Source organism: Lathamus discolor, chromosome 1, assembly GCF_037157495.1.
Source record: "Lathamus discolor isolate bLatDis1 chromosome 1, bLatDis1.hap1, whole genome shotgun sequence".
In the NCBI taxonomy this organism is placed as follows: domain Eukaryota; kingdom Metazoa; phylum Chordata; class Aves; order Psittaciformes; family Psittacidae; genus Lathamus; species Lathamus discolor.
In genome coordinates, this window is record NC_088884.1 from 72,584,882 (window position 1) to 72,599,806 (window position 14,925).

The 14,925-nt window shown below is 45.5% G+C and overlaps 1 protein-coding gene across 1 annotated transcript in view; it reads left to right on the top strand.

Annotated features, from left to right (window-relative positions):
- Nucleotides 1-761: 761 nt before the first annotated feature.
- The window catches only part of NUAK1 (NUAK family kinase 1), a 46,605-nt gene continuing 32,441 nt past the window's right edge, over nucleotides 762-14,925 (top strand). Inside the window, exon 1 of the mRNA XM_065679757.1 lies at nucleotides 762-1,096. Within this exon, the coding sequence (XP_065535829.1) occupies nucleotides 791-1,096 (306 nt within the window). The 5' untranslated portion in view covers nucleotides 762-790. The remainder of the gene's footprint in view (nucleotides 1,097-14,925) is intronic.

Sequence of the window (14,925 nt, forward strand, 5' to 3'; positions counted from 1 at the left end):
CCCTCTGCTCTAGATTTGCGTGGCAACCACCGCAGGACTTGTACCCAGGCAGGTTCCATACAGCCTAAAACCTCCTGGAGGAGGCAAACCACACCAGCCCATGCCAAGGACCAGCAGCAGCCGGGTGTGCCCGTGTTTTTCCACCAGTTCCGATTCCATGGAAACCGGACAGGAAACCCTCGCCTGCTTGGCAAAGGGGTAAAATTAGGCGTTTTCTGGAAAAAACCTCCCAAACCCAAATGCGGTGCAGGCCCCTGCCCGCTAGCCCCATACCCACACACCCAGGCTCTGCAGGTGCAACCGCAAGGACGGGGCCGGCCCTCAAGTCTCGCCTCAGCCCGGCCCCCAGAGGCCGGGGGGCTCAGCGGCGGAGCAAGCCCGTGCTGGGGGCAGCCCGCCCTTCCCTCCCTGCCACGCCGGGGCCAGCCCCGTTGAGGAGCCGCTTTCCAGCGGGCCGGGAGCGCGGCCGTGGAGCCCCTGCCCCTCAGAGCACGGCGACGGCGGCTCCCGGACAGCGCCCCCGCCGGTCCGGCCTGCCCCGCCCGGTCCGCGGCGCTGGGGGCGGGCCAGCCAAGGCGGGGCGGAGCGGAGCGGAGGGGCCGCCCCCGGCTGTGCCGCTGCCGCTGCCGCCGGGGCGGGCGGTGGGGAAGGGGAGGAGAGCGCGGGGCGCCGCTGCCTCGGGCCCCGCCCCGCCGCGCCCCATGGTGCCGGCGCGGGCGCGGGGCTGAGGCAGAGGCTTTGAGGCCGGCGGGGCGCTCGCACCCCGCGCCCGCCGCCGCCGCCGCCGGGCATGGAGGGCGCCGAGGCGGCCGCCTGCGGCAGCAGCTGCAGCAGCCCCGCGCAGCCCCGCTGCTCCTCCTGCGGCTCCGGGCCGGCCGGCGGCGGTGAGGCAGCGGCGGCGGCAGCAGCAGCGGCCATGGAGGAGCCGCTCGGGGAGGCTCCGTCTCCGGAGGTAACGGCGGCGAGGAAGCAGCAGGGGGTGAAGCGGCATCACCACAAGCACAACCTGAAGCATCGCTACGAGCTGCAGGAGACCTTGGGCAAAGGCACCTATGGCAAAGTCAAGCGGGCCATCGAGAGGTTTTCTGGCAGAGTGGTAAGGCAGGCGGAGGGACTCCTCTTTGCCTTTTTCTTACATATAGATGTGCATGCGTGTATATGTTTCTTTCCAGCACGTACTTCAGGATGGAGAGGACTGCGTGCAGTCCCTCTGGGACTGGTCCCTGGATGTGTCTCAGTGAGGCGGCAGCCTCGGGGCCCCAGGAGCGTGAGCATCCCACCCGTGTCTGCAGCCGCTTGGGTCCAGCCACGGCTTTGTTTGGAGTCCAGATCCTATAGAGCAACTTAGTGTTTGGGGGTTTTTTTGGTTTTTTTTTTTTTTGGGGGGGGTGGGGGTGTTGGGAGTGGTGTAGTGGTACTAGCTCATCAATATGTTTTAAAAGGATGTGTTATTATTGTCAGAATAGGGTGGCTTATAGTTTTTGTTCTGTTTCTACATGTGGGACCACTGCAACCAAGTTATCTTCCCCCAGTGGTTTAGTGGAACCTGTCACATCCCCCAGCTAACCAAAGGAACGTCAGAAGGGAAGACATTGGTTCTCCCATTAAAAATGCCGTGATTCAGTCATGCTCTTGTGACCTGAACTTTGCTGACACCTAAAAACCTTGCAGGGACTGCAACCCAGCCCCACTGGTCTTTATGATCCGTTTCACCGCTCAGCGGTGCCGGCTGGCTAAAGACTTCAAGCAGCCCGGAGGTTGTCCAAGCAGTAACTCGGCTTCAGCATTTCCTCATTGGTACAGTGCTCCAGCAGGGTGCAGAAATGCAACTGAAGAAATGTACACGTTAGGCTCATTGTCATTTTTCCTTCCCTGAAATACGTAACTGTTCACAGAGGGTGAGCGAATGAGAGGCGGGCGTTGCTTTAAAGATCGCCCAGAGAAATAGATGGTTTTCTAAGGAGGTCTTAGCGCTGCTTCTCGTTTGAAAAAGACTAATGGAGTTTTTACTAGACTTCATTTAAAAGCAAGGCATTTCCCTGGTGATGGTATAGGTTTTGCCTCATGTATCTTTCCCTTTCTGTTGCCTGGAAGCTCAACATGCACCCAGAGGCAGAAGCAGCTGTAAAACAGAAAATGAAATTGCAGATGCCAGTAAGGGATGTTTTACTTTGGAACTAAATATCTTTGTGTCTACAGTGAAAATGCGTGTTTCAGCCAAGTTGTAGAGTCATATCATGTATGCTTTCAGTTTATTAGCTCATTCGGAGGCTGGCTAAAGAGAAACCAGAGATGGACATCTCTGCACATGCTCACTCCAAGTCCATGATTTTTAAAGTTTGCTGTCTTGGCTGTTTTACAATTCCAGGCTAACAAAAGCTCCAGAGCTAGGTTATATACTAGCTACTATTTTGTAAGTACATTAGTTTTGAGTTGCACTACCAAATGTAGTAAATAAGCAAATATGTTAAAAACCCCTTTTTTCAAAAGACTTGATAAATTAAAGCAAAGGTGACTATTGTAAATATGAGATGCAGATTTGGGAAGGGCCCTCACAGGAGGAAAGGAGGTAGCATTAACCTAACCAAGTTAAGAGCACGCCAGGTCTTTCTGTATGTTGCTGTCAAGTGCTTCAGCTACAGAGCTAAGAGTACTTAGATGATACAGTGTGAAGTGAATTTGTGTGGCTAATGCCATCTTGAAATGGAGAGGGTGAAAATCAGAATACTGTAGAAATGTTACACTCTATCAGCTGGCATGTAGAAACTAAACAAATCCTTACCCGGGTGTGAGTTTTATACTGGAGTAATAGAAGCCTTGGCGTGTGGCACTTTATAATTATTAACTAGTCTGCAGGTGAGTTCTGGTGCAACATGTGTGTTTGAACTTTAACATCTGTGAGTGTATGTAAAATACCCACGTTTTGTCCGCTTACAGAGTAAAAGCTAGTTGTCAGGAATCCAGCCAGACCAAAGTGAATGGAAAATGCTTCTTGTTTTCTGACAGTTCCCCTGTCTGGCTGTTGGCGGTGAGCACTGATTGCTTTCTGTGGGTGAGATGAGAGCACTGACAGGATGAATGATCAGAAAGGGGCAGAGTTTTCCTTCAGTTCCCCCTCACCACCACCTTTCTCTCCTCTCCGCAGTTCTTGTTAGTGGTCAGCATTTGCAGTGTTGGTGAGCAGGTTGGACTGGATGCCCAGCAGGGGATGCACACAGCGAGCAAGTTACCTGGCACCCTCTCTTGTACCACATCCAGTGCAAATCATCTCTGCAACTGGCAGCTAGGTAGCAAGAGAGAGAGTCCCAAGGTTGCTCTAGTCCAGTCCATTTGCTTCCTTTTCTGCTACTGGTTTAGCTAATATCTTTTTTTTTTTTTTTCTCAGTGGTAAGCAGGTATTTCACGCTGCATGGTAACAGATTGCAGATCTGGACCTTGGCAGTGGCATTATGTTCCCAGTTATAAGCCTTGTCCAAGCAATTCTGTTTGGCCTTTCTGCTTCTCTTATCTGTCAACAATCCCTTTAGCTGTATGGCATTTCCTGAAGATATCTGTATGATTAGCCAGGCACAAACTTCAGTTTTGTTGTCATCTGTATAAATTGAGAGCTCAGGAGTAAAGTAGAAATTAGCGGATCTGTGTTAATGAAGTAAAACCAAGGTGAGAAGACAGTTTGATCCAAGGTACACACGTGCATTAGTCCTGTGCCACTGGAAATCAATAGCAGGATTTATTTTGACTTGAATGAAAGTAGTCTTTGGCAGTTATTAGCAGCTTGCATGTTTATTCAAATCGTCATAGTTTCTTTGTCATTCCTCTTAATTCAGTGGAAAGTGATCATAAAGCTTCCTGCCATAAAGCTCTGAGGTAGATAGTATGATACATTTAGTTTGTTATTGGAAACAACTTATGTGAATTTGTGTATTAGTTACCACAGTGACTGCAGACAGTGTTGCATGCTGCATGAAGCAGTTAAAATATGGCCCGCTACATGACGAATGAGGTGCCTGATACTGCCAGCAAGATTTCCTTCATTAATACTGGCTCAGTATACACTGTGTAGCTTACAGTATTTTAAATTAAGGCACCTGTTAGTAAGTGTAAGGATGAAGAGATGATATCGCAAGCCTGTGAAGTAACGCTCATGCTGACATTTCTGTGGGTGTTTTCTCCACTTGTCATCTTGCACATGTTAAACCAAAGAGCTGAGCTTTTTGTGTTATGTATTCACTGTTTGTTAGCCAAGAAATCGACAGTTACACTTATGTCAGCCTTAGATAAGCTGTGTATTGACCACCTCTGGCTGATCCCATTCATGATACATGAAGCTGGTAGGTGCTGCTGGATTCTTCAAGTAAATGATTCCACTGGGGTAAATACTCCTTATAATGCAACTTTAAAATACAGATAGCAAGACTGAAAACGCCTATCTGTCTTTCCCTGACATTATACAGAAAGCAATGCCTGGATACAACAATGCGTTAGTATTAAATCAATGTTAGTAGAGGAACATGTAGCTCTTTAAAACATGGAAGACCCCCGATAAACCCTGTTAGATACCAGATAAACCTGGAGCACTTCCAGCAGAGTTTTAACTTGGTGGTTCCATACCCTGGCTCTCACAGCTTCCTGTGGGTGCCCTCCAGTGAGGTGCTTTGCTGGGAGTTGTTTGCTCTCCCTGCCACTGTGGACCTGGAGCCTGCTAACGTTGCTGGTTTCTTACAATCTCTCATGAAGCACCCTCTATTATCTGCACTTCCTTTTGGTTACTCTCTGTTCTTAGGAGACATTTTGCCATTTGCAAAAGCCAGGAGCTTTTCTCCCTTTCTCTCCTTAGGCTGCACTTCAGAGGAGATAGGGAATAGCTGCAGGGGCTTCACCTCCTCTCTGCCTGAGCACCAGGACATCTTTTCTTCCTCCTCACCAGCAGGTGGAGGAAGCACTATTCTCCTCTAGCTGTTCCTCCAGAAAGTTAATTATTTGGGAATTGATGACAAGCTGCAGCCCAACATGAAAAACAGGCATGCGGTGCATATCAGTGCAGGCATGTTATGTGTGGTGGTGTGTGTTCTTTATCTGTTCTGCATAGAAGAGTAGGTAGGAGGATGTTGCCAAATGATACTCGTTTCTGTAAAAATCTGTTAAAATCTTGAAAAAAAAAAAAAACCCCACCAAACTTCTGAGCAACAGAAATATTTCATTTACAATTCCAGTGAAAATCTTTGCTTTAAGACAGCTCTGCTTCATGATCCTTTTGGAGAGTTGTGCAGGGGTTTTGGAAACCCTGAAACAACAAGAGGCTACATGAAAGGAGGACCTTTGTTTTGCTGATTGTATTTCTCCATATCATGACAAAACCAAAACATGAATACCAACAATGACAGCTCATGTCAGTAATTAAGGCCTTGTTGGCCACATAACCGTTTGTTTGTTTGTGGTGTGGTTTTCAGGGGTTCCAAATAACAAGAGAAAACCATGCTCATGGGTCACTGAGTACAGTGAAAGCCAGGTGGGATATTTGTCCCAATTCTCTTGTCTACTTTTGCTGCTATCCCTCTCTTCTTTCTTATGCATGCGAATTCCCTTATCTTTAATGACATGTTATGTTTCATTTTTTTTCCTGACAACTTCTGCTTCAGTTAGCAGCTGGGTCACTAGTTAGTACTGATTTTTGTCTTGATCACTCAGTGTGTATCTTCTCCAGTATAATGTCCAAATCTGATGCAGAACTGGTTGGGTTTTTTTTGTGATTCTTTGTTGTTCTTATTAAGATATCTTCCTTTGTTGCAGACACCAGTGGAAGTATCTACACAACACTGCTGTGATGTAAAGTGCATGTACAGTACTTTGCACAGCAGGATCCCGATTCGTGAAAGTGGCTTCCACAGCTATGATAATACACTTGAATAATAGTAACAATGGCTTGTATCACTACACCGTCTTATACATGAGAAAGAAAAACTTGCCGATTGAAGCCAAAATCATCAGAAGTATCAGCTAGTTTTGAGTGCACAATCTAATACCTGATTTTTTCAGACACGCAGAGTGTATAACATCAGGGTCCTCAGGATGACAGCCTCCTCCTGCAGAGCTTGGTCTTTCCTGCCTCCTGGGCACTCTCTTTACCATGGGTCTTTGTCCCTTAGTGACATTCAGCTTTGGTCTCTGTTCCCAGCCCCTTTGTACTCCAGTTGTGCTGCTGCCTCTTGCTTTGTTTTGCATGCCAGCGCTGTGACCCGCACCGAGAGTGCTGCCTCGCTCCCTGCTTCTGAGCTGGTAGCTGCCAGCAGAACCTGTGCAGCCTGTGGGTGAGGTGCTGCATACACATCTTCTGCCACAGCACACTTATGTGGGGCCAGAGGTTCCTCAGTGAAGAGGCATTCTTGCAAAACGTATTGCCAAAAACTGAATTATTTAAGGTGTGCATACTGAGTTCTTTTGGGGACTCATAATGTGATTAAATCTGGACAATGTTTTCATGGTGCTGAAGGCATGTTAGCGAAACTCAGGTCATCCTCTGTAAAAGTTGTGCCAAAGCATGCATGCAAATTCTAGTTACAGAATGAATAGAAGTTGGAAAGATAATGTGGGCCTGAAAACAGTTTTGCTGTTAATTTGTTATTTGTACCACCCTTAATTTTTAGATGTGTTCTGAGACTTTGGTTTCAAAAGGGAAAAGGAAAATCCACTGGATTTCATCTGATGTAATTCACAGTGAAGATTGTGGGCTTATTATAAAAGTAGTTACTACCTGGTTGTAAGTACTACTTACGGAAGACTTGTACTGCTACAGTCTTCACAGAAACACTTGTATAGCTGAAATGCCAAAGACGACCTAAACATAAAAGGTTGCAGACAAAGATAACTGATTTCAGCATGCAGATCATTAGGGGGAAGGCACTAGTGCAAAATACTTGTTTTCTGCGCTGAGAATTCTTGTTGATGAAGCAGATTTGTTCAGGGGAGTATAGTTCAGTGGTATGAAAGTCTGAATTAATGACTAGCCAGTTAGGGGTCATCTGAATATGTTAGCTTGTCATGTCAAATCTTGTACCAAATTAAAGAACAGCGTGTTCTTTCTGAGCTTTGAGAGGACATCATGTCATCAGAGATGTTGGGCTTTCTTACAGGTGAAGAATGAAAAGTTTTCAAAAGACTGCTTCTTTCTTCCCTTCCCTTTTCCCTTCATTGAACAGTTTTGGGCAGATCAGTTAACTTCCCTGTGCCTCAATATATCCCTTTCTGAAGAGATACTACTTAGCATAGGGAAGCTAGACTAATTAATGGGACACATTTTGGCCTGCTGTGTACTGAGTGTGATCCATCTAAATGGGAAACGCATAACAGAATTTGAGCCAATGTTTATAATGCAGCCTTCAGCTAAAAACACTATAAAATGCCTAAGCGTTATTACAAATTGTTTCATAGACCATATGCTGGAGAACACAACAGAATGGAAATTGCTTGTACAAAATCTTTCATTAGATATGGCTAAAATATACTGCATTTTTTGGTGGCATGTGTTCTAAAAATTAGTATTATTTTCTAAGAACCACAATGTGGATTTGTCATGTGGAGACAATTATTGTATATGTTGTAGTTTGGGGTCATACATGTTGAATAAAACTGTGTGGAATGCGCAGTTCTTGTGAGCAATTGTTTATTCTTTACAGAACTGTAATTGTAGTTAGTCTGTGTTTTGTCTGGTAAATAAATAAGTAGAAAGTCTTTGCTGGAGTGAGGAATTGCAAGGAAGAATGTGGTGGCCATGACAGTGCCAAGGAAGTATGCTGAATGTGAGACCAGTGCCAGGTATATAAGCCTGGAACACTGGCAGGTCAACGTGTGTACAGCCATGGTAATCTAAATGCAGAGCATATGGGACATGTTTCCAAGCCTTGTATTCCAGGGATTCAGAAATTGGCTGACCTTTGCTTTGATGTGGGCATCTACCTGTCTTGAGTCTCCTCCTCCTGTACCGTGCTTATGTACCTTATATCTATGTGAAGCAGGATGCTAGTGCCCAAGCATCTTCTGTTACTGTACCATGTTCCTCTCAGCAGGACAGTGTTGTACAGGATGACCGTGAGGAGGGATGAAGGCTGCTGCCGATTCCTGCCTCTGGTGTACAGTTTTGATGGTTTGCATGCTAGTGATGGGCATGTTGGTGTGGGAATCTGACCCACAGAGGTTATTGAACTTGTCTCTTCTTGCTTCCTGTATAAGTCAGGATTTGTCCCTAAACTGCCCAGGCATGCACCAGACACTTTATATTAAAACTCTTGTCGTTAGCCTGATGGGTTGATGTACTTGGGATAGTTGGCATGTCAGAGGAAATGTCTCGGATGAAAAGGTCTCTGACTGAATATGCAAATGATATTTGTCAGTGTTTTCCCTCAAACATCTTCCAGCAGATGTGAGTACCATGTGTGTCCACTTAATAAACTAAACTCAAAATAATTTCCACTTTGCTAGATAGCTGAGGGGGGTGGGGAGCAAACTACAAAGCAAGGTAAAAACTGCATATGTGTGTTGTTATATTTGATGACCAATTCATTAAAGCCATAAGTGTATCCAGGCTTTCAATAGTGTTCTCCTGCTGTTGCTTCCTGTACTCCCTGGCTACAAAATCAGTCTCTATGGCTCTCATTTGTCTTACCCACATGAAAGACTTTGAGCATCTGCAAGTTATGATTTGAGAAGTATCTGCTTTTAAACAGAGTATATGTATCACCGTGTCTTTGCAGGCAACAGAGTATGTTGTATAAATTAGGGGATCCTAGACCTTTGAACACTACAGGGCTGGGTGCGATAACTTCATGTCTGGCCATACCCATCAAACATCTTGGACCCCCACCAAAAATGCCAGATGTTCAATAGATGTGGAGAACCCTCCTGTAACCTTTGCTGTGTGTTGCAAAGGGGGAAAGAGGCAGGGGGCAAGGTTATAGCTGTCCCTTGCTTTTGTACCATTTTAGTACATTCATTTGAGTTCAGTGTTTTTTATATTTTGAACTAAAGGCTGTGTAGCAACCCTCAATTCAGTCTGTTGAACTATTGCATGGAGTAAATGCTTAGTGCTCCCTAACACTCTAAAATGGGTGGGCTTTGCTCCTAGTTCTGGTGGTTTAAGAGACATCAGTCCTTAAAGCAGCCACTGGCCCATGGTGGGATGCAAGGCCTGGGACCTGCTCAAGTGTAACTTTTCAGGCTCTGCTCTCACCAATGGAGGAAAATAATATACTTTAATGGGTGGCTCCTTTCATTAAAAAAACCCCAAAACAGCCCAGCCACCCAGCAGCTATGGGAAAAGGGACTGGCATGGCTGACATGTTTGAAACTGTCCTGGCCAGTTGTAGGTGAATGTGGAATCACAGAATAAACTCGGGTGTTGTGGTTTGCAAGTGTTAACCTAAGCAACCTCAACTGTCTTCTTAACGTGTGACTAATGTAACATAATTTCTGGTTGCCTCCTTGGCCTTCCCTTCTCCTTGTGTCAGCTCACCTCAGCCACACCTCTGGCATGGCACCTGAAGCCCTTTGCGGTTGGATTCCATGGGATGCCAGCCTGGTGCAGGGGAGGGTCTCCTGCGCCTTGCAGGAGGCTGTCAGCCTCTGTGACAAAGCATTGCTTGGTTGGCCATTGTTGCCTTGCCTTCCCCGGAAATGGGGGCCTATGGTAATCCCAGAACCCCTTGGCTACCCTGGCCCCGCGGCTGGCATGTGGGATGATTTAAGCAGAGAGGCTGGAGAAGCCAAGTGTCTTTGTTCTGAGGTCTGGCAGCTTGAGGGACTTGCAATTAGCCAAAGGTCTTACTGTGCCGAGGAGCTGAGTCAGCGTATTTGGGCTCGAGCACCACTGCCTTGGAATAAAGACACCGGTTTAGGGATATTAGGCTTAAAAAAACAGAAAAGAAAAAGAGGAAATGAATTGTTCCTGTGGAAAGATACCATGCCAAGTTTGGAGACTAAATTTAGCCATTGATGGGTAAATCAGAACGATTTGGGTCCTGTTGCTGATGGAGCGCTCAAAGCCTCCATATCATGTTTCCCATGCACAAAAAGGCATTTCATCTCTGCTATTATTTCTAATCTCCATGAAACACCTGATGGTGAATGATATTTCCCTGTATTTGAGCCACAGGTATTATTTTAAAATTGAGTGTGAATGTTTTTTGATCACTAAGGTTAGCAATGAGGGTTGGATAAAAATACCTGTTTGAGCCATGTGGTAACTGGACAAACGTTCCTTTGTTTAATGGTGTTTTGTTACATTTTTAGCCTTTTTTTATCATTGTCATTTTTGTCATTGATGCAGAAAGATGAAATCTTTTACGCGCAAGTCTGACAGGGGAAGATGGCAAAGCATTTGTTAAAAAAAAAACAGCTTTTGAGGTATGTGTTTGGAGCTGTCATTTATTTGTGGATTTTTGCCATAGCACTCTGCTCAAATCGAATCTCAAAGCTTCCCCAGTGGAGTTTGGCTCAGGAAGGAGGAGAGAAGGCTAGCCAGTCCTTCAGGTGGCCAGGGTTGCCTGTGGGCAGCTGCCATAGTGGTTTTGGTTGGGTCATGCCGTGGATTGTGTTGGCATGGAGGTTGAAAAAAAGTCTTTGAGAGAAGAGGGGAGAGCGCATCCTTCCTGGATGGTGCGTGCTCTAAAGCTGTGTGTCCTGGAGCATGATGTAGCTATGCTCCAGTGCAAGACAAAAATGCCTGTAAGATACCTGCTGGAGGAAATACAGGCTTGGCTAGCCTGGGCAGGGATACAACTGAGAGGCTTCCACACGCTGCTCTCCTGGGAAGACACCAGGCCTATACATGAGGCATAGCATCCTTCAGGTCCCTTGTCATAGAGTGGTTCGGATTGTCCCCTTTATTCTTTTCAGGGTGCCCAAATGAGGTGAAATAATGAAATGGTGATCTGTGTTAAAGCTCCATCTCCTGTATGAGCTAGGTGTGCTTCAGATGCCCAGGGGGTGAGTGGTTTCCTTGAGGTTCATCTGGAAAGTCTGTAGCCGTGGGGAGAAAAAGACAGGGTCAACCACAGCTCCAGCACAGCACTGAGGCAAGTTGTTCCTTGTATAGGTGTAACCGTCTCAGGAAGGTCGCTTGTGAGGTGAGTGTCCTTTTTCATGGCTGTAGTCACACTTTGAAGAGGTGGTACTGACTTTCCATAGTTAGCCAACTGTTGTGTCTTGGGGCCTGGTCACTACTGTGTACCACTGTTGGTCACTGCTTGGTCACTGTTGTGTCTTCACAGCCTGGGAAGAGTAAAGACCTTCGGCTAGACCGTGCAGTGCGTTTACATCCAGGCCAGGGGCTAGCCATCTCTTTCAGCAATGGGTGGTTTTTTTTTCAGTGTACAGCTTGAGAGTTTTCTACCTGCCTCTGTGTTTCGATAAAACAAATGTATTCACCCATCCTGTCTGGCGTTTCATGATGAAAACATGGTGTAATGGGACCTGTGAAATGCCTCGTTGTGGGTTGTGTGTTGCTCGCAAGGAATTCAATGGGGGAAAGGATTTCATGCTGTACTTTAACCTCCTTCCAGCCTTTCTTGGATGAAAGGAAAACTGTGCAGCCGTGAATGTAACTGGTTATCATTATTGGATGTCATTACTCACTCACTCCGAGCATAAAACAACAAAAAAAATCGCATCCCCTGTGATGTCCGTGGGTAAAAGGCTGCTCTCAGTTACATTAACACTGTTGTAAAACAAAGAGTAGAGATCGGCCCTTTTGTTTCAGTTGAAATATTTGTTTAACACAGGCAAGGACTAAACAATACACTTGAAAGCGATTTGTGTTATTGTCTGTAGAGCAGAGCTTGTATTTTATGAACTGGCTGATCATAAAGACAGCATAAATCATGTAAAGCATTCTCATTTACTTTTTCCTTTTTTTTTTTTCTTTTTGCAGATGGGGCTTGTAGAGTAGAGTTGCAGTCAAATGTCTGCTCCAGGATATTTTAGTTGAACTGTGTGAGTGCATTAAACAAATGTAATGGCTTTTTGGAAAGAAGCGCTGCATGTTTCAAACCAAATGTTTTACATAGAGAACATCTGGGTAGTTCTGGGTGTTTGTATGTAGAGCACATCAGACAGCAGCCGTAGTGAGCTCAGCTGGGAGGTTGCCTGGGATGTAGTTGTAGGATATGACAGTTCGGTTGTTATGGGGAATAATTCCTATGAAGTATTGCCATAAACTGAATGTTTGGCACAAACAGCTATGTCTTTGTTTTACTGTACACCCAAGTTATTCTTCTTATCTGCCCAGCAAAACTCTAAACAGTGTTTAAACAGCCCAGTAAATGTTGGCACCTCTGAGCTGTGGCATGCTTATTAAAGCAAACTTGAGGAAGCCGTTACTGTTAAGGGGAAACAAAGCTTGCTCTATTTTCAACGAAGCACTATTGATTCCTGCCACGGGCAATGCAGTGTGTGCAAATGGGTCGTGGGGTTGAGATGGGAATGATCGATGTTCCAGTGGTGTTGCATGGTGTTGCTCTGAGGAATGTGAAGATGCAGAGCTGGTGAAATGCATGTAATTAGCCTGACATTAGAGTTTATTAGGGCTACTGGAAGAACTTTGACCTGGTTATATTAATAAGCCTGCTTTTACTTCACAGCATCGGAGGGAATATATTTCCAGGAAATGTAGGAAATGTTGAAAAATGTCTTATTTGGGAGCTGGTTCCTAAATTATTTCTGCAGTTTAGCTGAGGAATGCGTGGTTCAAATGAGATTAAAGCTGTGATTTCCAGAGTAGCAATGCAGCTTCCCCTTTCAGGATTGTTTAAGTAAAAAGTTAAACAAAGTGGGTTAGGCAGTCTTTTGCTCCAGTCCCTTGTGGACAGCAATTCACATTGCGCAGCACTGGTTTAATAGTCCTGCTCGGTCTGACATGATTTGTGGTATTTGCTGAGATGAATTTCTGGATCAAGCAGTGTGAGAGGGAATTGCTCCTTACTCTGAGGAAGGGGGTATGTCCAAGTCTGTGCGAAGGTCACTGGCAGGGTGAAGTGGGAAGCCTGTGCTGCTGCTGTTGCACTACCTAACAGCTTAGCTTTTGGCAAGGGGATCCCAGAAATCTGAGTGCTAACTCTCCCTTGTTCAGCTGACTCCAGCCAAAACACGTGCCAAAAAAGGTGTTTGTGCGTGTTGAAGAAGGGGGCAACAGTTCTGGAGATCACAGGGTCTGGGCGAGTTCTTAGCCAAAAGCTTTCCATCTAGAAAACAGATCGCTTTGCTGTTTCTCCCCTCCAAAGTTAACCCTCCCCGTAACCGCTTAGAACAACTGCCTGCAGTTGTGAGCTCCCCGTCTAGCAGGGAAAGCTTGAATTATGTGTTTAAGGCTGCAAAATTGCTTGATCGCCAGCCACTTAATTGTAGGAAAGCATAATTCATTCCTCACCCTCGCACGTCTATTCCAAGCCCAGCTGGCTACAGGGAGCAAGAATGTTCCTGTTCCTGTGTTACTCTCTCCACTGAGATATTAGGGTGGCCCTGGTAATTTACTTTCAATAAATAGAAGGGAGCAACAGGAGGTTCCTCTACCTTCAGGGGTATAAGTATTTCTCAGATATCAGAGGCGGATGGGGAAGAAATGTTAGCAAACTCCTTTCCTCCCTCTGTAGCAATTCCACCATGATCCGTCATAAATTCTAGGACGGTCCCTTCCAAAAAGGAACCATTAAATAGGTAATGGCCAGGCAGAACAATGTAATACTGAAGCAGTGCTTTTACGAAAACAAGTTTAATATTGCAAAGTGATCTGCAAGCCCTGGAGTGAAATAACCTGGGTGAGGCTTTGATACACGATTGCCAGTCTTCTTGTTTGCCAAGTATTTTTCCAGATAGGATGTGGGTTTATGGTTCACTAGATTTCTACCAGAAAGTGGCATTTATATTTTGATCCACCTTAAATCAGTTTAGAAAAATATGCTTGATGTAGGTGCTTCTGATAGGTCTCTCCCATTAACTGTTCCAACTGTGCTGTTCAAGCACATCTGTGTAACTTCTGTGATACAGTCTCTGTGGCCCACCATCCTTGTGCAACGAATCCCTGCTCATCAGTGTTAATCCAAAAGCCTAAACTATATAAACTCGAGTTTAAAATCTCTCCACATTTCAAAGTTCCACTGGGTTAATTAAGAATTTGAGGTGCTTAAGCAGTATAATGTGGAGTTTTAATGAGCATTGTGGTGCCTGAAGGTATGGACATTTCTTCAAGAAGAAGACTTCCCAGGTTTTCCTTGTATTATTGTAATTCTCATGGTGAAGTAGCACATCCTTTTTCCTTCAGAGGACTACAGGACCAGGAGAGCAGAATTAGAAGATCCACACAGTACCAGCTGACTTCACGGTTTTGGCAGAGGAGGCATTGTGAAGGTGTGCAAAGCTCTGGTTCTGAGGCTTCTCTGAACGCACAGAAACATCAGTGAAAGAGAGAGAGTAAGCAGTCATGTTTACTTACCCACATCTCCTTCAAGCAGGATGTACCAGTGAATGAAAATCCACTCTCAGGTGGCTTCTTGGAGGAAAAACTAGTTCTAAGGAAGAGTTCAAACAATGTCTAACCCCCTTCCTTGTTTAATGGGAGTTACAGCCTTGCACTGATTTAGCACCTTTCACTTAAATGTGCAGAATCACTTTAGGGACTCTGGTAACTGCTGAAGTTACCATTATTTCGCAGCTATTTAGCAGCACATTGCAATAGATTGCAGTTGCTTAGAGGGTGTGAATAACCCCATTTCCAATTGAAATTATTGGGAGGAATTACAGGAGACTGTAATTTTCAAACTGGAACTAGATCCAGGCACCAGGGCTTTATACCGCTCTTCTTAAAGTCATAAAGGGTTTGTTCTAATGAAGTAGCCAGGACTTTGGTTTTGCATTTCATCCCCAAATCAGTGCCTTGAACAA